The following is a 24,956-nucleotide window of genomic DNA, read 5'->3' as shown; positions in this document are numbered from 1 at the left end:
CTAATTTTGTCATATGTCCATACATGTTTATGAAGGTATTTGCAATGCAATGAAATGCATATTTTAATATTTTACTACCTATCGCACTTTATTTTCTTGTTGGCATATATGTAGAGCGAGGTAAAAAAAATGTGCTGTTTTCATTGTTTTGAGAGGATGATGTTAATTTTTTAATTAACAAAAAAGAATCTTTCATTAATAATTATTATAATAATTAATAATAATTTTGTTGAGAGAATTATCCATTTGGTCAAATTTTCAGCACTTTTTTATGGTTGCTTTTAATCTTGCATCAAAAAGTGAACTGTATACTAGACTTCCATGCATGTACAAATCACCAGCAGTAAATATTGAGCTAGTACTACTATTGAACTACAAGCAAGTCAGTTGCAAGCCTTATACTTGTGTGAAGCATTTGATGGGACATTTAGGTCCAAGAGATGTGGTGACAAGCTGCACAGAGGGGGCCCGATTTGATTTTTTGTCATGGGGCCCAAAATTCCTGGTGGCGACCCTGTTTGTATTACCTCGTACCTTGTTTTTTTTTCCATTCGTGTTTATGAGTACCGTTTTCCCCATCGTGGTTTTTTGTTTTGTCTGTTAAAGCATTTTGTTATCCCTTCATTGCCTGTGTTTGGGTTCCTGACACATACATTTTAATTTCAGTGGTGGGTGAGATTCGATATGCAAATATAGAGAAAAAAAAAGTAAGATAATATAATTTCTAAAATTCAAAACATGTTTTTATGTAACCAAATATTCTGCATCAATCCATATAGCTTTTGAAAGTCTGCATCCGTTCAGACTTTTAAAACAAAATTTTCACTGCGTTGAAAAACTTTGAATTTCTGCTTGCCGGTGTCCTAAAACAGAACACCGTATACAAAGCGAGGCACACACTTTCGGGTGCGGTCTCTTAGCTTTGGCAAAATTATATACAAAAATGAAAGGTATCAATTATTTATTTTAAACAATCATACTGTATTATGTATGCCCGTCTGAGTTGGCTTGTCACTTGGGGATGTGGTTGAGGATTTTGACGTTTTTTGTGTGATAACATTATAAAATATGACAACAGACATTTAAAGCTTCATTCTATAATCTCAATTGAAGCTTTTAAGGTAAATATTGCATGGCAAAAATGACATTCAGTACAGTTGACCGCTACGGCCATTCTTGTAGTGATAAATTTCCAGGAGTTCTAGTGTTTGTTTTATGTTTTTTAATAGTCTTAGGTCTCGTGGGTATTGTACACACACATCAAGTAAAAGAAGTCCTGCATCTACAATATGGACTCGGGAGGGGTTCCAGCATTTCAACAATGTCAAAGTTTTGTGCTTTGAAGAATATTCATCGTTTGGATTACGCACGGTTAGGGAGAGATGGTGTTGATGCCGTTGTTTTACCAGCAGTAATTGTTTGCCACCCTGTGTGTGGTCGAAAGATGATGACTGGTATGTTAAGAGCATCAGGATACAGGCTGGGTAATAGAGCTGTAAGGCACGCGCTAGCACTTCTTACCCCGCAGTACACTCAAATGCGAAGAGAGGGCACTGCTCGCCAAACGAATCCCCATATCTTTTACACTGAGTATGCTGGTCACAAACTACACATGGACCAAAACTAAAAGCTTGTGGACTTTGGAGTGACTGAAGTGGTTGCCTATGATGGTTTTAGGGGAAAAATTGTAGGATTTTCGGTAATGCCGATCAAGAATAACCTTATAATTTATGATGAGGTGTACAGAGAAATCTGTCTGACCCATGGTCTGTTTGATCAGCTGCGAGTTGATCACGGGCGCGAGTTGTATTTATGCTTGTATCAACAAGACAATCTTCAGGACTTTAGGACCAATGTGAATAGACCTCCTTTCGTTCAAAGTCAGTCAAAACAGAACCACGCTGCAGAAAGAAAATGGGTTGAAATCAACTCGCGAATAAACTACCCAATTAAGCATACACTGTGTGCCTTGGTTAACAATGGTTTCTTGGACATTGATGACCCTTTGTGAAAGCACTGTGTCTCTTCTGTTGCTTCAAAATGTTGCATGGTTGGGTTAGAGAGTTTAATTTCATCTTGGAATGCACACACAATCCCATCCAAGGGTCTACCAGATGCTCTTTTTGCAGCCCAGTTCTTTCCACCTGCTGTGGACGTTGCTGATGACTACATTAGGAATGGAGGAACTCTGACTTATCCCACACCATTCGGACGAGACCCCCTCGATGGCCATGGCGACCTTCAGGTACAGAGGGAAATGTTGCTGTTGTCAACCTGTAGTTACAATGAAATGTTTTACACTTCTCTTTTAGGCCACAGTGACCTTTTCTGGGAGGGTCTGGAGACCTATTTGAACATTACACATAGACTGGAGCCATAGTATAATTTTTTTAAGTTAAAAGTTGTATAATGTTCTTTGTACTGTCTTTTGTCACACTTGAAATGATATGATCTCATGCTACACTACAAGGATATATACCTGCATTTACATGATTTATGTTTTGTAGAGTAATTCATAACCAATCACCAGTTATGCACGATGAATATGATAAACTGGAGAGTGGTGTTCATATTATAGTATCATATCAGAGTAGTTTTATTCTTTGTGACTTTACAAGTTTACACCACTGTATTAAAGAGGAAAAAATATATATACCACTGCATTTTAAGAGGACAGGAAGGGTATTTGACATGAATTGTGATATTAAAAGTAACTAGTAAAGATGTCAGACTTTATTTTCAAAATGTCTGATTAATATTGTTCCTGCAAATGTTTATGGTCTGAGAAAATTTACTTTTGTATGAATTTAATAAATAAACCTTTTTTTGCAGAAAAAAATGCATCGTTAGAATGAATGAAAAATGAGATTTTCAGACTACAATGGTCCACAGGGTAGCAAAGCTACAGTACAAACATGATTATAATCAATTGCTGTAGATTAAGTACCTAACAGTACATCATTTCAGTAAAATGTGTTATTCTCTTTTTGCTCTTCATGAACTGCAGCATGAAATGGTCCCACACTACACTATAATGACACACATTACAGTAATATTTAGCTATGCAATGTGATTATTGCTTCCATCGGCTTCCTTAACTTCGTGTGTCGCTTTGGATAAAAGCGTCTACTAAATGGAAATGAATATGGAAGAACTGGGCATTGTCTCAAGGGCACATACAACTTGCATTAATGACAACAGTCATTTTGCTAATTGAACAGGTTGATTTGAACATTTTTATTTATTTGAACTTTATTTATTTGAACATTTTTATTTATTTGAACTTTATTTATTTTAATTATTTTATTTGAACATTTTTACATTTATCACATAAATTAACAGTTCAAGTTTTTATGTTTTATAGTATTCTACAAGATTTCCTAATCCCATAACGTTAGGAAAATACTCAATTCAGTCTTTCTGTCTATATTTCAAGTAGCATACCAGTACTATTTTGTAAACTATTTTGTAAACAGTGCTTTATACACTAACAACCTGAGGTGCTACATGTGAGAGATGCTATTATTGCTCTTAAAAAGTAAAAAAAAGCACCAACAAAAACAACTGTGCTGTCTTTAAATGCACTTCCAATAAACAGAAACAAACATGTTTCCTAACTGTTACAAAACAGTTTATCAATAATGACAGTACCTCTCCTAGACCTCTTAAAAACACCAGCTTGCCAGCGAACATATTGGCTAGCATAAAAGGCAGCTGTCATTATCATTTAGATAGGTCTGGATACAGGGGCCACACCATGCCACCTGCCCACAACATGCAGTAATGACAAGCACAGAATTTGGAATGTTTGTGCACATTTTACATGCTAAAGCATTTTTCAGAGAGGAAGCAATGGTTAATGACTTTGACACCTCAGCAACCTTCTCTTTCAACTCCGCTAACACATCCATCTGTTGGAATACCTGTAAGACATTTGTCTTAATGTGGTCGACTGAAATTGATAGCTCGCTAAATTTTTCATCCATGTTTTCCCTTAGCCTGGACACAAAGTTTTTGACCTCAAGTTCAACATCTTGTAGGCCCTCCAGCACCTCACTTTCTTCAGAGTCCACTCTATGAAAAACGGAAAAAGTCAGAATCAGAATCAATAAAATTCAAACGATACCTAACCTTACTGATGATGAGTGTAATTTACACCATTTCAAACTCTGGCAGGCCACAATGCTTTATTTTGAGTTCTAAAAAACATACCTTCTCTTTCTGGAGGCACTCTCAAGTCTTCCCATCTTCAGCTTGGACAGATCCATGGTTCCAATGGAATATACCTTCCGGCTTGACGCTTTCCTAAATTCCAAATCTAAAATGGAAAAACGTATCTGTTATGCTCACATAATATATTATGAAACATACATAGCCAATAAACACATTTTTTGTGAGTAAACTTCTCGGTTAAAGCTAGGATACCCTAAAGGCAATGTTAAATATTGTTGATTTCTCATTGAATCAATATCATTTTTGCACCCGTTAATAATGTAAAAAATATCTTAAACTTTCATCGACTATCAATATGGTGAGCAGTGTTGCTTTTCCTGGGCTCGACTCTTGGATTTTAAAGTTAGGATTTCTTTGCATGTTGTAAAAGTGTATTATAATTAATTTGATATGGCAAAGAAAACTATGATCATAGATTTGCTTTCTTACTGCTTTGGCCCTTCAGAGGGGGTTCTGGAATGTGTTAGATGCATGTGTTATGGCAGTGGTCCCTTTTGGGCGACAGAATAGTGATGTTGAAGGGCCTGCAACTGGTGTCAAAATGTGTTGTTCTTTGCTTGTCCCTAAAACTTCAAATGACCCCCTGTCTCGCATCAGTGTTGTCTGAAATTGCCCGGATTGGTCTGGAAAAAATGTCTCTCTAGTTATGTCGTCCTCCAAATAAAGACTATCTGGTTCGACCTAAGGAGATGGAAACATTCATGTTCATTAATGTTTTCTAGTTACATATTAATACCTAGGAGATATTAATATGGAGCTGGTAAACTAGCAAATATAACAGGGGAGAGGTCATGGGGGGGTGTAGGGATTCGCGGCACATAGACAGAAAAGCAATGATATATTAAAAACAGTCACCTTAAAAATAGACTCCAGACGCTCCCTCGTAATATCTCGGGCTACCATGATTAAAGAGCCATTATACAGGCTGAACTGCGGCTGATATAAGTATCCATCAGTTTCACTTCTTGAGTGCATGTACTGTACTGATGTACCGGCCGCTTACACTGATATCATACAGATGCGCAGCATTGCCATCTAGTGACTAAAACCAAAACGGCAACCGATATCGAATGGAAATGAATACAGACAGTAGCATCAGTGAAAATATATTTAATAAATGTGTACTATATAAGGGATATAAATATTATCAGATCAAGACTACTGTAGAATGTAGACTACCCCTACCCTCGGCGACAATGGTACAATCCAGCTGCAAGCACACGCATAAAAAATGGAAAATTACAATAAAACAAGTTTTTTTTTTGTTTGCTCCATGATCTGAAATTCTGAAGCAACTACCCAAACACGTATAATTGAACAAGAAACTGAGGGACAATTATCCATTTATGAAGTACTCATGAAAATTGAAAATGAAAGTTTGAAAACAATTTTCCTTAAATTAATTTTGATGGTGCAAATTGAAAAAAGAACTGCAAAGCGTTACACGGACTCAAGTCGTTCAATAGTTCTTGGATTTTGAATTATTTATTTGTGCAAGATAATTGTTTAAAAAGGTCAGTTTGTTTGCGTGTCAAGAACCGTTATATCTCTTTTTCTAACATAGAAATACATAAACATTGTACCAACTACAAAGCTGTTAATATAATTCATGATTCATGTAATTATACAATTGTATGCAGTATATAGAGAAAGGTTGTATCTGGCATTATTTTTATTGAGTTATTCACATATTCTTATTCTGTGCACTTATTAACATTATGTGATTTTCTTTATGTATGGTACATTTTGGGACTTTTTTGAAAACGAAAGGATTTATCTTCAAAGTCAAATGGAGTGCAACATCTTAGAAGCGTCAATATCTATAAACTCCTCAGATTTGCAGATAGGACTTAGTTAACAGCAAATATCTAGGTTAATCTAGATTAAAATGGCTCATTTGAATTCTGCCGAAGGCATTCAGAATATGTGTGCTACCCAAATAATAACTAAAAGTAAGTCTTTGAGAACGGGTTTCTCAAGCCAGGTGGCGCATTAGACCAGGGGCTCATCTCCTGTTTCCAAAATGCATCACAAACTGCTTGAGAAAGCTGTTCTACTATGATAATTGGTGATGAAAATTAAATTATGTTCAATAAGATGAACTTGTGTTTACTTCCGCATTAGCTAAGGGATGATTTGCGTTTAGGTGGTACTTGAGACTGGAAGAGCTCCTACAGTACATTTACATTTAGTCATTTAGCAGATGCTTTTATCCAAAGCAACTTACAAAGAGTGAGGGAGCAACAAGAGATGTGTCATACAGGAGCTTATATAATACAAAGTTACTGGTTTTAACTAAAGCTAGACCAGTACCTGTTGAGAGAAAGTGTTTTTTTTAAACCAATTCCGCATTGCACAAGGTGCAAACAACCTTAGTCTTGTCGATGTTTCTATTGGGAAGCTTCTTAAAAATTAATATTCCCTGAAGCAAACCCGGCGGCTTCATAGCTGCATCCATGTTAGCACGTCACGTTTGATGCGGTAATTTCACAGTGACGTTATGTTGTGTTCAGACCAAACGCGAATGGCGTGTCAAGCGCGAGTGATTTATGTGTTAATGCAAAGAGCCAATAGACCTACTTGCTGCGCGAATCGCGCGAATGAAGCCCTGGTTATGAGATGATGAGGCGGCGAGAATGAAGCCCTGGTTATGAGATGATGAGCCGGCTTCTGCTTCCGCGAATGACGTGAATCACGCGAGTTGAAAAATCTCGTTCCCGCCCCGTACAGTGCAGTTAAGCTGGTATACATCCGCGCTAAATATCAAGGTGAAAGTCATCATAGCTTGCGTAGTATAGACCCAGCTCCCAACCCAACTTTAAGAATAGATTAACGGCGACATTTTTTTTATCGCGCGATAAGAGTCTTAACGCCGTTAACGGTCCACCACTAATATATATATATATATATAGTTTCACCAGAAAACATAAATGGGATAATAAACATGTTCAGCAAGTTTAAGTACCGCCAGTGAAACTGTGTGTGTCCTAAAACACACTGAAGATTTTCTGCGTAGGAGGAATTAATGATAACTTTATTTTTTTCCTTAAAAAGACACCAGTAAAAGATACTTCATTGAAACTTCTAGTAAAACATGGAGAGACGCTCAGAGTTTCTGCAGACAGTATCATACTGATCTGACCAGTGTGAGGAAGCAGACTGAGAATGAATAGATTCAGACGGTCATTAATAATACTGAGACATCTGTCAGGATTTGTTTGTTCAGTGACCCGTGGGAGTGGTCAGATAAAAGTGACTCCACCTTCAGAAACTGGAAATTTGATGAACCCAATGCTGGTGGGAATCTTTCATTTTGTACGGAGGTCATAATAAAAAATAACGAAGACCACTAAGGACAATGGAATGATTTGGGCTGTCATAATTCTCTTACCTTTGTGTGTCATGAAGGTGAGTAATAAAACACTATGCGTTTTGAATGAAACTTTTTCATTATTAAATTGGTCTCAGCTCATCTACAGCATGTTCCTGTATGTTTGCTCTGGCTGTTTTGATGCTCAGTATCAGATGTTCGTTTGTTCCGTGTGCAGATAAGATGATATTGATCAAACAGAATCTGAGTTGGACTGAAGCTCTAATATACTGCAGAAAGAATCACGTGGATCTGATTTCAGTTGATTCAGAGGAGATTGAGAAAAGGCTGAAGGCAGTGGTTCAACATGCTTGTACTGCTGAAGTTTGGCTGGGGTTACGTCACTCGTGCACTGTGGGCATTTGGTTCTGGGTGAATGGAGAGATGGTGTGTTATGAGAAATGGGCTGAAGGGAATCAAACAGCAGTGGAGAACTGTGAAACTTTGATGAGATCTGGAGCGGTTCAGTCTGGAGGAGATCATCGCTGGATCAGCCTTCCTGAAACTGAGAGACGCAATTTCATCTGTATGCACTGGATAGGATGAAGAATGAAATCACACAATGTGTGTCTGTCACTTGTTGTGATACACAAAGCTATTTAAAGGCATACTATAGATTAAATACACACGTTCCATCTAAAGCAACATTAATGGATCCTGGATTTGGATGCAGACACATTTCTCTTCACAAATGGTTATCACATGTCTCATTGCATGTATGGAACAAAAAATATAACATTGTGATTCAATTACTCATCAGATATTTTCATCATAAAAAGTCTAAATCATCAGAAATAATCTAATTTTAATATTAGGAGCATTGAAGTTTCACTTCAATCTTTTATTTTACTATGATTACTATAAATAAAAAATTTGACATGTGTCAGGAGATATTCAAGACATCAAAATTACATTTTCACAGAATGTTCTTTGCATTATGCAGTGATTTTATTTAAAGAAATATATATATTTGTATGATTCTTTGTCTGTGTTTCCCTGACAGGTAGACTAATTCATGAGCTCAGAGTTCTAATATAATACTTGTTTGTGTATGATCAACATACTGTACTGTTTCCTGTTATTAGCATACTGTGATGATAGCAGCAAGACAATGGGCGTCAATTCTCCACTTATTGTTAAAGATTCTCAGTCATAAGTAAACCATAAAAACCTCACCCTTTGACCCAGTTGCTACACACTGGTAAGAGCTTTGCGTTAACAACGTAAGGTTGTAGGTTCAATCCCAGGGGATTGAACATACCTATGTATAAATGTATAGGATAATGCAATGTCGCTTTGGATAAAAGGGTCTGCCAAATGCATAAATGTACATGTAAGTAAAAAAATGAGAAGTGTAGATCCAAAAACAATTAAAACAGCTGATATTAACCCCCAAAATGATCTGTGACAGGCCAGAGTTTATTAGCACTACACTGCATTTATAAAATGTAATTACTGATGCTTTACTAAATTGATACATTAAATTATACAGTTAATATAGCACAATAATTATTGTATGAACAATTACTTAAATGGAAAGAAGAGCTGGATTTAAACGTGTCTTGAAACGGAGGGGGAGAACCCAACCGGCACGGTGGTGAAGGGGTTTTAACACAGATATTTATTATAATAATAGACACTACTTAAAGACAAAACAAAGCCCACGATGGGGAAAACAAGACTGGGATAAACTATGAACAAGACAAGATGAAGGAACCATGACATAAATGTTTGTGACTGTTAATAATCACAATTTCGTCTAGCCAACAACAGCCTTTCTTATTTTAATTAGCACCCCCAATGTGTGCATTGTTTTAATACAAATTTAAAAAGTATATACTTTTCCATAAGAAAAATATTATAAACTAAAATAAGCAAGTGCATTGTGACATAGCATAAGTCAAAGTACACTGTAAAAAAAATCCTGTAAAATTTACAGTAAACTACTGGCAGCAGGGTTGCCAGCCAGTTACTGTAAATTGTACAGCCACAGTACTGTAATTTAATTTACAGCCATTTACTGTAATTGCAGAATACAGGAAAAACTGTAATTTTGAATAGTAACAGTATAATGCTGTATTTTTTACAGCAAATTGCTTGATTTTAATTTACTTTATTTAGAAGAAATACATAAATCACTGTATATCCAGTATGTTTTGCATACTGGATATACAGTATTTTTTTTTTTTAATTGATACAAAAATACATTACAGACAAATTGTGTACGTTGTTGTACATGAAATAATTTTATTCAGTAACAACTTCATAGTATCCAACATGGCTCTTTAAACATTCATGTTTAAACAACACGTTAACCAACATTACCATCATGAAACAACATTGCAAAACAAGGCCCAAGTGAGTCTGTAAAACGGTCCACATCTTGATCCATCAGAGCACAACAAGTAGCTGGAACTATGGAAACGAAACAAGAGAATAATGTTAGATATTCAATTTATAGTCAGAGAAAAACAGAGGACAACATATACAGTCAGAGAATAATAAAATGATGTAATTCAATGATAAGATCTGTGTGTGTGTGTGTGTGTGTGTATGTGTGTGTGTGCGTGCGTGTGTTGGCATATGTGGTTTATGAAACCAATTTTCAGGTTTACATACCAGCATTATGAGACCAATCGGTTTATGAGGCCATTTTTAGTGGTCTCTTAATTCTGGAAATTTAAATTGTCATAATTATTAACAAATAATTAATAAAATTGTTATTAATGTGTTTATGATTACTAAATGCAGTAGTTTATTGATTAGTGTTACTATTTTACTTCTATTACATTACCTACCCTTTTTAGTAGCTTTATAAATATGGTCTTTTAAACCATGATGTGTCTGCGTAAACTTAAAACAGTGCCCCTGTAGGAGGGATTTGGTATTGCAAAGTTATACACCTGGCGCCAAATTACACACACATTCGCGCCATAAGCGTTTGGCGGAAGTTACCAGCTACGCAGTTCGCGCGTTGGCTGCCCAAATGAAGAGTCGCCGCACCGGAGTGAACAACGGAGTCTTCGAAGAGAAGTAAGTCCTTAATATCTTTATATTTTTACATGTTAGAAATTCGTGGCTTATCCCCTTAATGGATGTAAAAGAGTGTCGTCATATTTTTATTCTTATTTTAATCGACTTAAATCGACCTTCTCCTGTCCTTGTTGGTATTTCGAGTTAGTTATGTACAACTGGCGCCATTTGTCGATGTTAATTTCAGATGTCAAATATTTATTTAATGTGATTTGTTTTAATGTAATATAAAAGTGTATTGATGCCCTATGAGAAGCTGCAGCTTCAGATGCCGCAGCTTCTAGAATCAACTTCTAATGTTACATAAATGTGATGTAGAAAAGTAAGTTGATATCGAATGTAATTATTAAGAAAGATGAAGGTAATTATTCAGAAATGTAAGGAAAAGTGGTGTCGTCCCCTTGTGCGGAGCAAACTGCTAATATGTCAGATCGTCTAAACACTCATACGATATACTTTTATTTAATTATTTATCGAAGTTCAAATATAAAACACTGTAGAGAATAAGCATAAAGTCCACAAAATGTCTCTTGGTCGCGTGATTTAAAATAATCGTAACGGGACGGCTTGAAGGTTTAGCTGGTTACTGCTGGTTAATGCGTTCTGTAACACGTGATGCTGCTCGCTCCCATAGCGACCTTGATTCACACACGTTGGTCAGTTCAAGAGTGAAAAATGTTTAATGTGATTTATGTAATTATATATCGCTTATGTGATATAATGAAAAGCTATTTCGTGTCTATTCATCTATAATTAAACTGGTTGATATGGGATTTATAACGTAGGACATTTCGTAGAGCGGTTTATGTAATTGTAATGATAAAATAGTTCAACATTCAATAACTACGAGTTTAAAAGGGAGTGTATTTCAAACAACAAACAACTTAAGCATGTTATTAATATAATACTGTTTATAAAGATTGACTTTGCATTGTATTTTGTAGTGAGTCGAATGATGAGACGTGGCAGAGGATTAAATCCTCTCAAAGATGCCATACACCATGTGAAAATGGGGAAAGACAAAAACATAATATCAGAGCGATACACCAAAGGTGAGTGTTTTTTTGTAAACCTTATCTTGATTAGTTAAATTCTACTATATTTTTTAAAGATTTTTTTTCAGTCCATATTCCTGACCATTCACCAGGGATTTAATGTAGTTACACTAACTGTCAGGGTCAAATGCTACTTCAAGGTATACATGAAATTACAATTAGAAACAACAAGCATTTATTAACAATTGTTATGGAATATTGTACAATTATAGTTTTTTCATGTTAGCAAATGAAATCAACCCCATTTATAGTTAGTTTGCACTCTTCTGTAGAACTTAAGCTTAGTTCAGACTGTCACCGCAAATCAGATTTTTGGGCATAGAAGATTGGAATCTAATTTAAATGATTGATTGTCCAAACTGTGTACAGCAATTGTTCAGATCCAGTGACTCGTTTTTTTGCAGTATCTGATTTGGTTTCTATGACAATGGCATTATATTGACAAGGTAGAGTTAAACTTTATGCACGGCTGTGCAAACCGACCGGTGTATGACATCGCAGTACCGTGAGAAGGATTCCACAGCACACTGCTTTGTCGCTCTCGTAGAATGGTGATCAGTCAGAAAAACATTGTATAGAGTTGAACAATGTACATTTTTCTAACAAAATCATGACGTGTAGCCGATGCGCTGGATTACTATGTCTAATGAAACTGCTGCTGAAGCGTATGAGGCTGGAATACGGGGCTCTTTTCAGTAATCCAGCAGACCGACAACAATATATGCATTGACATCTGACATGTTTACGTTTAAATGTGTTGTTTCACGTGGAGCAAGAACGTAATGTTAGCCAAAAGAAACTCAAACTCAATCTATCTTTTTCGGACTGAAACTGATTTCCAGAAATGCAATTTGAAAAGGATTTTAAACCACATGTGAATGTAGCTAGAAACTGATTATGCACAAAAATCTGATTTGAACTGACAGACTATACGTAGTCTAATCATCGTGGCACATGTGCTATTGCCCTATAATAATAAGAATGAATATAATTGAACAACAATCAAACAGAGAGATTCTCAATTTCACACCATAAAAATTACTTGAATTAATAATAAATAAGTTAATAAAAATATTTATTATTAAAACATAATTTCAGATTTTTTTTTTAAATAAAAAAATACTTTAATAAATATATATTTTTAATAAAAATGTTTAACTGTTGCCTGTTGTTTTTTGTCATTCAGGTCGGGGAGTATTTGCAAATACCCTTATTGTAAAAGGTTCCTTCATTCTTGAATACAGAGGAACTTTAATTGAGAAAGGGGATTTTGAAGACATTAAATGAATATGCATACTTTTTTAACCACCTAGGGCATAACTACTGGTAAGTAGCCTGAATTTTACTGTATGTTAACACTTCTGCATCATGATGCATTTTTTTAAACGTATTTCTTTACTCTGAAACCAATTTAACACTCGGTTGTCAATGTTTTTTCCCTATAGCATTGATGCCTCTTATGATAATGGCTCACTCGGTCGACTTGTTAACGATGATGAGAAGCCAAATGCAAAAATGAGGAAAATTCTAGATGTTGATGGAAAGCCACATCTTTTTTTTGTTTGCAATCAAGGACATCGATGCAGGTGAAGAAATATTATACGATTATGGAGGACATAACTTGCCATGGCTTTCTCGCCATGGACAGGAACATTACAAGGTAGAGTATATTTTAATTTAAATAAAGTAATTTACTAATATAATCTTATTACTTCAGCTTTGCTTCTGTCTCTCAGCACCTTCATGAGCCCGTTGCTCCAACCATGACAGCATGTGACATCAGGTCTCCTACAGAGGTTTGTTTATAGTTTTGTCATTTTTTTTAACCGAATGAGCGTCAAACTAAATTGAGTTCTCTTATTGCTACTAAATAGGACTTAGCAGTAGACTTTTGCTTTATAACACTTGTGTGTGTTTTCTGATGGGTTAAGAGGACACAATTTAGTTTATGAGGACACAAAATGTCTTTAAATGTGACTTGGCAGTAGACTATTGCTTTTTAACATGTGTGTGTTTTCTCATGGGTTATGAGGACATGATTTGGTTTATGAGGACACAAAATGTCTTTGTATTTGACTTAGCAGTAGGTTTTTGCTTTATAACACTTGTGTATATTTTCTCATAATTTGGTTTCAGAAGAGTTATTAAGGCTTTGACTACACAGCTGAATGTCTTATTATTACTTCATTCTCTTTGTTTGTCTTTCAGCACCTTCATGAGCCTGTCGGTCCAGCCATGACTGCATGTGACATCAGGTCTCCTACAGAGGTTTGTTTATAGTTTTGTCATTTTTTTAACCGAATGAGCGTCAAACTAAATTGAGTTCTTTTATTGCTATCAAATGGGACTTAGCACTAGGTTATTGCTTTATAACACTTGTGTGTGTTTTCTCATGGGTTATGAGGACATGATTTGGTTTATGAGGACACAAAATGTCTTTGTATTTGACTTAGCAGTAGGTTTTTGCTTTATAACACCTGTGTATATTTTCCCATAATTTGGTTTCAGAAGAGTTATTAAGGCTTTGACTACACAGCTGAATGTCTTATTATTCCTTCTTTCTCTTTTTTTTGTCTTTCAGCACCTTCATGAGCCTGTCGGTCCAGCCATGACGGCATGTGACATCAGGTCTCCTACAGAGGTTTGTTTTTATTTTTGTCATTTTTTTACCCGAATGAGCGTCAAACTAAATTGCTCTTATTTAAATTGTTCTCTTATTGCTACTAAATAGTACTTAGCAGTAGACTTTTGCTTTATAACACTTGTGTGTGTTTTCTCATGGGTTATGAGGACATGATTTGGTTTATGAGGACACAAAATGTCTTTGTATTTGACTTAGCAGTAGGTTTTTGCTTTATAACACCTGTGTATATTTTCCCATAATTTGGTTTCAGAAGAGTTATTAAGGCTTTGACTACACAGCTGAATGTCTCATCATTACTTCATTCTCTTTGTTTGTCTTTCAGCACCTTCATGAGCCTGTCGCTCCAGCCATGAGGGCATGTGACATCACATCTCCTACAAAGGTTTGTTTATAGTTTTGTCATTTTTTGCACCAAATGAGCATCAAACTTAATTAAGTTATCTTATTGCTAGTAAATGGGACTTAGCAGTAGACTATTGCTTTATAACACTTGTGTGTGTTTTCTCATGGGTTAAGAGGACATGATTTGGTTTATGAGGACACAAAATGTCTTTGTATTTGACTTAGCAGTAGGTTTTTGCTTTATAACACCTGTGTATATTTTCCCATAATTTGGTTTCAGAAGAGTTATTAAGGCTTTGACTATACAGCTGAACGTCTCATTATTTCTTCTTTCTCTTTGTTTGTCTTTCAGCACCTTCATGAGCCTGTCGGTCCAGCCATGACGGCATGTGACATCATGTCTCCTACAGAGGTTTGTTTATAGTTTTGTCATTTTTTAACCGAATGAGCGTCAAACTAAATTGCTCTTATTTAAATTGTTCTCTTATTGCTACTAAATAGTACTTAGCAGTAGACTTTTGCTTTATAACACTTGTGTGTGTATTCTCATGGGTTAAGAGGACACAATTTACTTAATGAGAACACAAAATGTCTTTGTATGTGACTTCGCAGTAGACTATTGCTTTTTCACAGTTGTGTGTTTTCCCATAATTTATGAGGATTTGATTTGGTTCATGAGGACACAAAATTATTTAACATCCGAGTTGGCAGTAGACTATTGCTTTATAACACTTGTGTGTGTTTTCTCATGGGTTATGAGGACATGATTTGGTTTATGAGGACACAAAATGTCTTTGTATTTGACTTAGCAGTAGGTTTTTGCTTTATAACACCTGTGTATATTTTCCCATAATTTGGTTTCAGAAGAGTTATTAAGGCTTTGACTACACAGCTGAATGTCTCATTATTACTTCATTCTCTTTGTTTGTCTTTCAGCACCTTAATGAGCCTGTCGCTCCAGCCATTAGGGTATGTGACATCACATCTCCTACAAAGGTTTGTTTATAGTTTTGTCATTTTTTGCACCAAATGAGCATCAAACTTAATTGAGTTATCTTATTGCTAGTAAATGGGACTTAGCAGTAGACTATTGCTTTATAACACTTGTGTGTGTTTTCTCATAATTTATGAGGATATGATTTGGTTCATGAAGACACAAATGCCTGTGAATGTTACTTAGCAGTAGACTTTTGCTTTTAAACACTTGTGTTTGTTTTCTCATAATTTGGTTTCAGAAGAGTTATTAAGGCTTTGACTACACAGCTGAATGTCTCATTATTTCTTCTTTCTCTTTTTTTTTCTTTCAGCACCTTCATGAGCCTGTCGCTCCAGCCATGAGGGCATGTGACATCACATCTCCTACAAAGGTTTGTTTATAGCTTTGTCATTTTTTAACCGAATGAGCGTCAAACTAAATTGAGTTCTCTTATTGCTACTAAATGGGACTTAGCACTAGGTTATTGCTTTATAACACTTGTGTGTGTTTTCTCATGGGTTATGAGGACATGATTTGGTTTATGAGGACACAAAATGTCTTTGTATTTGACTTAGCAGTAGGTTTTTGCTTTATAACACCTCTGTATATTTTCCCATAATTTGGTTTCAGAAGAGTTATTAAGGCTTTGAGCCCACAGCTGAATGTCTTATTATTCCTTCTTTCTCTTTTTTTGTCTTTCAGCATCTTCATGAGCCTGTCGGTCCAGCCATGACTGCATGTGACATCAGGTCTCCTACAGAGGTTTGTTTATAGTTTTGTCATTTTTTTAACCGAATGAGCGTCAAACTAAATTGCTCTTATTTAAATTGTTCTCTTATTGCTACTAAATAGTACTTAGCAGTAGACTTTTGCTTTATAACACTTGTTTGTGTTTTCTCATGGGTTATGAGGACATGATTTGGTTTATGAGGACACAAAATGTCTTTGTATGTTACTAAGCAGTAGACTGTTGCTTTACAACACTTGTGTGTTTTCTCATAATTTGATTTCAGAAGAGTGATTTGGTTCATTACATTTACAATTGTTCATGATGATTTTTGTCTATTTTATTACTGGCTGATTAATTGTCATTAGTTGTTGATTAGTTGTTTTGTTTTATTACATTTTATTTTACTTTGGAGCAAAAATATGCATTAAAATGTAACTGAAAGAAATACACAAAATAATAATCATCGGTTTGTTCATGTTTTTTCTTGTACTCAGGACATAACCGTTGGATCCCAGCAGGAATCCACAAGACCAGGCAGCGGTGATGATGGTAGGACAATTTTTTAATGTAAGAAATTTAGTATTTTCACAGTAAATTATAGTTTGCATATTTAGACTCATTTATTTTCATATTTTCTATTCTCCTAATTTATTTAGTTTTTAATCAGATACATGAATCTGCCAAAGAACACCAAAAGCTTTCACCTTCAATTGGCCAGTACTTCAAATAGTTGAAGGAATAGTTCACTCAAAAATGTTAATGCTATCCTAGGTCTATATGTGTTACACCAATAAAACTAATGTAAGTGTACCTACCACTTATTAACACAATCTAATTATTTCTCTTTAATTACAATGTTTGATTAAAAGAAAGAGGAAGAAAGAGAAAGAGAAAAGAGAAGAACGTTGGAGTGAGAAGGAGAGAGACAGCCAGAGGTAAAAATCAACTGACCCATCTACCATTCATATTCAAGCATTCAACGGCCCTGTAAAGTCTAATAGTCTTAGCTCAGTTCAGTGTTGATTCTGTTCAATTTAATAACTGGATGAAATTAATTTTCAAAATCGTTTTATTTGCATTTATTTCTTTAGTTTGCAAAGCACATCAACTTGTCAAAGAGGAGATGAATTCGCTTGAAAAATGTTCTGTTTGCTCTGGACCGTTTTCCCCACTGAAGTGGTGGGGGCTGAAATGTAAAGGTTGGTATAAAATTATCTTGTGATTCAATGAATATATTTATTTCTGTGCAATACGTGGTATGGCGTGGTGCAAAACCGCTTTTCTGTGACAGGTTAATGCTCCACCAAAGCTCTTGTAGAAGAGAAGGCACTTTTCAACCCATTCTCTACACTCTAGGGTACAATATCAATAGCCCATTGACGCATGTCAGAACAAAATATGCTTTTTTAAATGGAGGTCAATGTAGGAAATGTGCACTTTATAAACTGGCACCTGCTAATGTTCATAATATTTTCCATAAAACATTCAAATTGAAAGCTATATTTGGAAATTATAACCAAGTACATGTTTATAAGATAATTCATGGAGAATTATGTCTTGTGACTTGCAACAATTTTTTAGTTTTGGCTAGTAGATGTTCTGAATGGCCTGAAAACTAGAACAGGTTCCCATCCAAAACCGATTTTTTTTATGAAAAGAACCTGAACCGTTAGCAGAAGTCCATTTTTCATAGGACTTTATACACATTTTTATACACATACACACAAGTTGCTGCTTAAGTTTCTATAATAGCAATTTGCATATACTCCAGAATGTTATGAAGAGTGATCAGATGAATTGCATAGTCCTTCTTTGCCATGAAAATTAACTTAATCCCAAAAAACCTTTCCACTGCATTTCATTGCTGTCATTAAAGGACCTGCTGAGATCATTTCAGTAATCATCTTGTTAACTCAGGTGAGAATGTTGACAAGCACAAGGCTGGAGATCATTATGTCAGGCTGATTGGGTTAGAATGGCAGACTTGACATGTTAAAAGGAGGGTGATGCTTGTAATCATTGTTCTTCCATTGTTAACCATGGTGACCTGCAAAGAAACGCGTGCAGCCATCATTGCGTTGCATAAAAATGGCTTCACAGGCAAGGATATTGTGGCTACTAAGATTGCACCTAAATCAACAATTTATAGGTTCATCAAGAACTTCAAGGAAAGAGGTTCAATTCTTGTAAAGAAGGCTTCAGGGCGTCCAAGAAAGTCCAGCAAGCGCCAGGATCGTCTCCTAAAGAGGATTCAGCTGTGGGATCGGAGTGCCACCAGTGCAGAGCTTGCTCAGGAATGGCAGCAGGCTGGTGTGAGCGCATCTGCACGCACAGTGAGGCGAAGACTTTTGGAAGATGGCCTGGTGTCAAGAAGGGCAGCAAAGCAGCCACTTCTCTCCAAATAAAACATCGGGGAGAGATTGATCTTCTGCAGAAAGTATAGTGAATGGACTGCTGAGGACTGGGGCAAAGTCATATTCTCAGATGAAGCCCCTTTCCGATTGTTTGGGGCATCTGGAAAAAGGCTTGTCCGGAGAAGAAAAGGTGAGCGCTACCATCAGTCCTGTGTCATGCCAACAGTAAAGCATCCTAACACCATTCATGTGTGGGGTTGCTTCTCATCCAAGGCAGTGGGCTCTCTCACAATTCTGCCCAAAAACACATCCATGAATAAAGAATGGTACCAAAACACCCTCCAACAGCAACTTCTTCAAACCATCCAACAACAGTTTGGTAAAGAACAATGCATTTTTCCAGCACGATGGAGCACCGTGCCATAAGGCAAAAGTGATAACTAAGTGGCTCGGGGACCAGAATGTTGCAATTTTGGGTCCATGGCCTGGAAACTCCCCAGATCTTAATCCCATTGAGAACTTGTGGTCAATCCTCAAGAGGCAGGTGGACAAAAAAAACCCACTAATTCTGACAAACTCCAAGAAGTTATTATGAAAGAATGGGCTGCTATCAGTCAGGATTTGGCCCAGAAGTTGATTGAGAGCATGCCCAGTCGAATTGCAGAGGTCCTGAAAAAGAAGGGCCAACACTGCAAAAACTGACTCTTTGCATAAATGTCATGTAATTGTCGATAAAATTGCAATAGAAAACATCAAACTTTGCACTTCTCTGACCACTTTTCTTTCATCTCCATCAACATACACCTTCCCACATGCATCACAGCAACAACCAGTTTCTTTCAGATGTAATCTTTTCTCTTTCTCTACGAGCACCTTCTCTTCTGCTGTCGAATCCTCTCTTCCCTTTATCTTTTCTTCCCTGGAGACTAACACAGCCACCGACACCTTATGCTACACTCCAAATTCTTAACATCAGTCTCCACACAACATCGAGACTGACAGAAAGGGAACCGTGTCTGATCTTGTCTACGAATACATACTCTAAACCAGGTATACTCACCTAGTGACTTACTACATTTCGTTACACTGTACTTGTATATATGTAATGACAATAAAGTTGAATCTAATCTAATCTAAATCTACCTGAATTATCTCTCGTTGAAAGTCTTCAGTTTGCTTGTCTTCCTACTTCCTCTGAATGTGTTTGTCTATGCCAGTTACCCTCTTCACTCCTGGATTCACCAGCCCTGCGTTCACAATCTAGTCATATCAAGTTGAGTCTTATACATCATATAACCATTTACAAAGTATTACTTCCATCTATCGTCATGATCCACACCTAAAAGGATCCACACCAACTCAACCTTTTTGTGTCAAATTGTACTTCAAGTCGATAGAAGTGCCCATCTTAAAACCTATTTCTATACTAAATCTTAAAGCCTATTTCATCTATCCTGCTTGGGCCACCCAGGTACCTTGTACGATAGACCTCAAGGAGGGTTTGCCGGTGTCCCATGGATAAATTTATGCTCTCTCCATCCCTATTAAGAAAACCTCAGAGGAGTGATTTGCCGAAGGCCTCAGGGATTCACCTGTCCCTCTCTGTCACATGCTGCCTCAACCTGCTTCTTCTTCGTGGCCAAGAAGGATAGGGTTTAAGACCCTGTATAGATTATTGAGCAGTCAACAAGATAACAGCAACGTTTTGCTATCCTCTTCCCCTCATCCTGGCAGGAGTCGAACAGTTGAGAGGTGTGTGCATCTTTACCAAGTTTGACTTCTGCAGCACCTACAATCTGGTGTGGATAAGAAAAGGTGACGAGTGGAAATTAGCTTTTTTGACCCTTACCGGTCATGATGCATACATTATAATGCCTTATGGACTGGTTTATGCAACTGTGCTTAATGCAAGCGGTAGAGGCTTTTTGCACTCAACTGTACTTGTGTTTATAGATGATTTATTCTTTGAACCCTGACGATCACCAGCACCATGTTGCAGAGGTCCTTGAACGTCTTTGATAGCACCACCTCTACCTCAAGGCAGAAAAATCCTCCAAACTCTGTTAAAACATCTCCAAAATGACATTTCCATGGACAAGGTGGGAAGGTGGCAGCTGTACCCAACTGGCAAACATCCACTCCATTCATAGATCTTCTACGCTTCATGGGCTTCGTCAACTTTTATCGCCACTTCATCAAGATCTACAGCTCCGTCATCATACCCCTCACATAAGTCCTCCCAAACAAACCTAGGTTTCATCACCATATATTGATTATGGGAGGTATTCCGAATGAAAATGACCGTGAACATAGACCATGGGCTTTATGAACATGTGGGATTTATCCATAGTGGCTACGCGTCTATAAGAACTGTGAACGCACGTTTGATAAATACTTTTTTTTTTGGTTCTTAGACACAAAGAACATATAGAACATTTTCTACACACTGTTGATAACGAGGCCCCAGGTCTCCCTTGGCCATTGATACCTTCAAACATCTGAAGAAAAAGTTCTCCTCAGGCACCCTGATCAATTTCAGACCATCATCGTCGAGGTAGACGCCTCCTCTTCGTGGGTAGGAGGGGTGATATCGTAGCGGCAGTAAGATCAACCAGTACTCCATCCATGTGCCTTCTGCTCTCATAAATTCACCCCGGTGGAAAAGAAACTAAACTGTTTGCCATGAAGCTATCATTGAAAGAATGGATGCATTTGCCGGAGGGTGCTCAACATTCGTTTATCATCTACACAGAACACAATAGCTTGTGATACCTCAAAGAAGCCAAGCTGGCTGGGTCATGGTTTCCATGTCATGCCACCTAGTCCGTCTCAAAGGCCTTCCCACAGCAACGGAATCATCTCCTACTCCCTCTATACCAGTGCTCTGGTATCCCGAGGACATCGTCTCAGATCGTGGACTCCTGTTCATTTCCCGGGTATGGTGTGTACTCTAAAGTGGAGAATTTGGTCGACTGGGAGGGCTACAGACTAGTGAAACGCTCTTGGGCCCTGAGTGATAACATACAGGATCCCGCTCTTCTCAACACCTTCTACTACAAGCATCCCAGTCAACCCGCACAATTTGACAACGACAGACCACTGCGACTGCACTGCCCCTAGGAACAGGCTGTGGGCGTGGCACTGTGACGGAGACATCAGTCTCTCTTATCACACCTCCTCCAGCTAACACTCATTAGTTTTAATCATCTGTCACTCATCTTCTCACCCATCAGCACCCGTATAAAGTCACCAAACACTCTGTCAGCATCTGATCTCATCTAAGATTATAGACTCTAAACTTGCTATACTCACCTAGTGAGATACCTGGTTTTAACATAACTTAAGACGTGTTATCATTGTAGTTCATTGTAATCATTCTTACCTTGAAATAAAACAGCTGCCTTTATAAAATAAAACCTGAAATAATAAACCACGATGACGTATGTGATGGACAATTCCACTAACGGAAGACGCATTCGAATCCTGGCAAGGACGCGTCCGAAGTAATGGCTCAGATGGTCAACCTATATATATATCTAGGAGTGTAGTTGCAATTTAACTTACAATTACTGTCCTACCCTATAGTTTATGAATAAAAGTGCATAATATGCAAGCAATACATTTTAAAATAATTATTTCCATATCTATGTCAACAGGGCTTTTGGAAAGCAGGCCATGTCCAAACACATCAGAAGGACTAAAAGCTGACAGACAAATCTCTGAAAACGATGGTATGATAAAATGTTTGCAACGCAACAAATGTATTTTTGTGATAACAGCACAAAATATTACTTCATACAAGTAAAGTATACTTCACAATTATACACAATTAAGTTTACAATTAAACTGCAAGATGTGTAGCGCAAGATTGCTGACAGCCCTAGCGAACAGATGAGCTTAGTATCAATAATGAAGAGAGAAATGATGTGAAAGAAAATCAAACCCGGCTCATGACAGAAAGAAACATTGAACAAAGACTTTTATCATGACGTTCAACGTGTCTAAAGACCTCGCAGGTGACATCAAATAGATTTCCTAGCCTCCTCATAGACATAATGATTATAGTTGTTGTCAAGGTCCAGCACAGTACTAAAGACATTGTTAAATTAGTCCATCCACTCAGGCTCAACTGAATTTTTCTGAAGTAATGAGAATACTTTGAGTGAAAAACAAAACACAATACTAAATTTAATCAATATATTCTCCTCTGTTTTGTCAGTCTATGGTGCACGTTCATGAAGCACTTGCATAAATACAGCTTTTGTCTGCTTGTAAACACAGTTGCGCTTCCAGGTTGCCAGTCAGAACACTGGTGTCTGCCCCCACATTTACATAAAAATCGAATGCATATGCTCTCAATATTGAGCGCCATAGACTGACAACACCCTGGCCTGAATTTAAGGCTAGATTAGAGGGGGTTTGAAGAGACTGAGGTCTTCCATCCTGCCATGTAAGGCTTTATGGCAGTTGATTTAGCAGCCTTATCTGATGAAACTTTGCTCATTTGTTTGTTAGGCCACCAAAATCCAGTCCTCAAGTAGCAGACCTTACTTCATCAGGGCAGTTAGTCAGCCATAAAGCTGTGCCCTGGAATGCTTTATCAAGTGGTACTATACTATATTCAAGTATGTGGCCAAAATAAGAACTTCAATATTTAAAAAGGGATGTTTTTAAAAGGGGAATTTAACTTTTAATTGCCCTTATATGATTATATCAAAATATTTATCAAATTACAACTTATTCTGCAAACAGTGAGCAGAAATCTTATATCAGTTATATAAAGCTTAAACCATCGGAGTCTGTGTAAGTATTGGCCGATCATGATGACAGAAAATCGTTACTCGTATCTGCTGCAAAAATCCTGATCCTGTATTATTCCCTGCTTTGAACCTTGTTTACATTTATGCATTTGGCAGACACTTTTATCCAAAGTGACTCACATTGCAATTCAACTGTAGTTTCAAGTTTTTTTTTATAGCACATATGTTATATAATCATGGTGTACACCGTGCACACCTGATCATTTTATTTCTAAGATTTTTAAACCGTATCAATAAAGATATGATCTGTTTGTAGTCAGCAATGCTAGCAGTTAATCATCTTGTTTGTTACTAGTCTCTAGCAGAGGAAGGCGGATGCCCAAAAGGAGACCATGGACGAAACCTGAGGTGAACGCTGTGATGAGACACTTCAAAATGCACATCAGCAAAGCTCACTTGGCAACAATGAGGGAGTGTGAGGTCTGCAAAAGGTGCGAGCATCCGGTCCTTCAAAACCGGTCCGTCCAAATATACGTGATTTTGTACGGAACCGAGGGCGAAATTTTAAACACGTGGAAAATTAAGTCGAAATTTTAATGTTCGTAGTCCAAGGGGCTAATAATCTGTTTGACACATTTTAGTTCTACTCTTTTAACTTGTAATTTTTTTGATAAAAATGTATGTATTTATTAGTTTCAAAATAGAAATTTTAAGAAAACATGTTTTATTCTCCTGCTGGTAGTGTTGATCATTTTAGTTTATATGTTTAATCTGAGGGACTATAGACCTCTGTTGATGTTTTTTTAACTTTAACATTTGTGGTGTTTCATGAAGTTGGGTTATGTTTTTCATTCCTGTCCCTGAAAGGCAATGTTTTGTACCTGTCAATGTACAATATTTGACAATATGTTGTTGAAGATTCAACACTTGCAACATTATAATAAATTACTACTAATTTGATGATGGAATGTTTCCTTAACCTGTTAATCTACATCTTCCAAAAGACTTAATTGATCAAATATTCAATTTTATTTTATTTATAGAGCATTTTATGATTGTCATGGTTGCAAATAAGTTGCATTGTTGCTCTACATGCATTTTAACGACTGAACTGAGACAAAATTGCCGCTGAAAGTAATATTTATTAACAGTCTGAATTTACTTAAATGTTCTGTATATATTGGAGGATAACAGTAGCATATGCATATGATAGCGAAGGGATCTAAGTCAGTCATGGGTTAAATAGAACATTTAAAGCCAGTGTTAAATATACTGTATATAAGTGCAGATGGACACTTGGAGTTTAGCTGTATGAATGTTAATACATTATGTGTGTCTGTGTTTAGCTGCGGCAAGCTGTTTGTTTTGCTAATGAACAGGGGCGAACACTGCAGGTTAGTTTAATTTTAAACTTCTCAAATCATTTGTGCTTGGGCTGAAAAATATGTCACAGTAAACT

At 36.7% G+C, this 24,956-nt stretch overlaps 1 protein-coding gene across 5 annotated transcripts; it reads left to right on the top strand.

Annotated features, from left to right (window-relative positions):
• The first annotated feature begins 10,414 nt into the window (after positions 1–10,414).
• On the top strand, positions 10,415–24,457 carry LOC130414331 (uncharacterized). Of its 5 annotated transcripts, XM_056740181.1 has the most exons (17): positions 10,415–10,636; positions 11,581–11,688; positions 12,878–13,017; positions 13,137–13,351; positions 13,428–13,487; positions 13,900–13,959; positions 14,273–14,332; positions 14,658–14,717; positions 15,030–15,089; positions 15,614–15,673; positions 15,985–16,044; positions 16,356–16,415; positions 16,878–16,932; positions 17,253–17,318; positions 17,475–17,582; positions 22,394–22,468; positions 23,853–24,457. In XM_056740181.1, the coding sequence occupies exons 4-17, from the start codon at positions 13,223–13,225 to the stop codon at positions 24,092–24,094; spliced, it is 1,155 nt and encodes a 384-aa protein (XP_056596159.1). In that variant the 5' UTR covers positions 10,415–10,636; positions 11,581–11,688; positions 12,878–13,017; positions 13,137–13,222; the 3' UTR covers positions 24,095–24,457. The 5 variants fall into 5 exon arrangements, with proteins under 5 accessions (XP_056596159.1, XP_056596163.1, XP_056596158.1 ...); XM_056740185.1 differs by lacking the exon at positions 10,415–10,636 and having other exon boundaries at positions 10,658–11,688; positions 13,265–13,351; XM_056740180.1 differs by lacking the exon at positions 10,415–10,636 and having other exon boundaries at positions 10,658–11,688.
• Positions 24,458–24,956: the final 499 nt, after the last annotated feature.

Source organism: Triplophysa dalaica, chromosome 24 (assembly GCF_015846415.1).
Source record: "Triplophysa dalaica isolate WHDGS20190420 chromosome 24, ASM1584641v1, whole genome shotgun sequence".
Lineage (NCBI taxonomy): Eukaryota > Metazoa > Chordata > Actinopteri > Cypriniformes > Nemacheilidae > Triplophysa > Triplophysa dalaica.
The sequence above is the reverse complement of the archived record's forward strand: the minus strand, read 5'-3'. Positions and strand labels throughout refer to the sequence as shown.

Coding starts and splice junctions, on each gene's coding strand:
- LOC130414331 (XM_056740181.1), top strand. CDS start 13,223: ATGTTGATGGAAAGCCACATCTTTTTTTTGTTTGCAATCAAGGACATC. Junction 15,090..15,613: donor ACATCATGTCTCCTACAGAG/GTTTGTTTATAG, acceptor TTTGTCTTTCAG/CACCTTAATGAGCCTGTCGC. Junction 16,933..17,252: donor ACCAGGCAGCGGTGATGATG/GTAGGACAATTT, acceptor TTTGATTAAAAG/AAAGAGGAAGAAAGAGAAAG.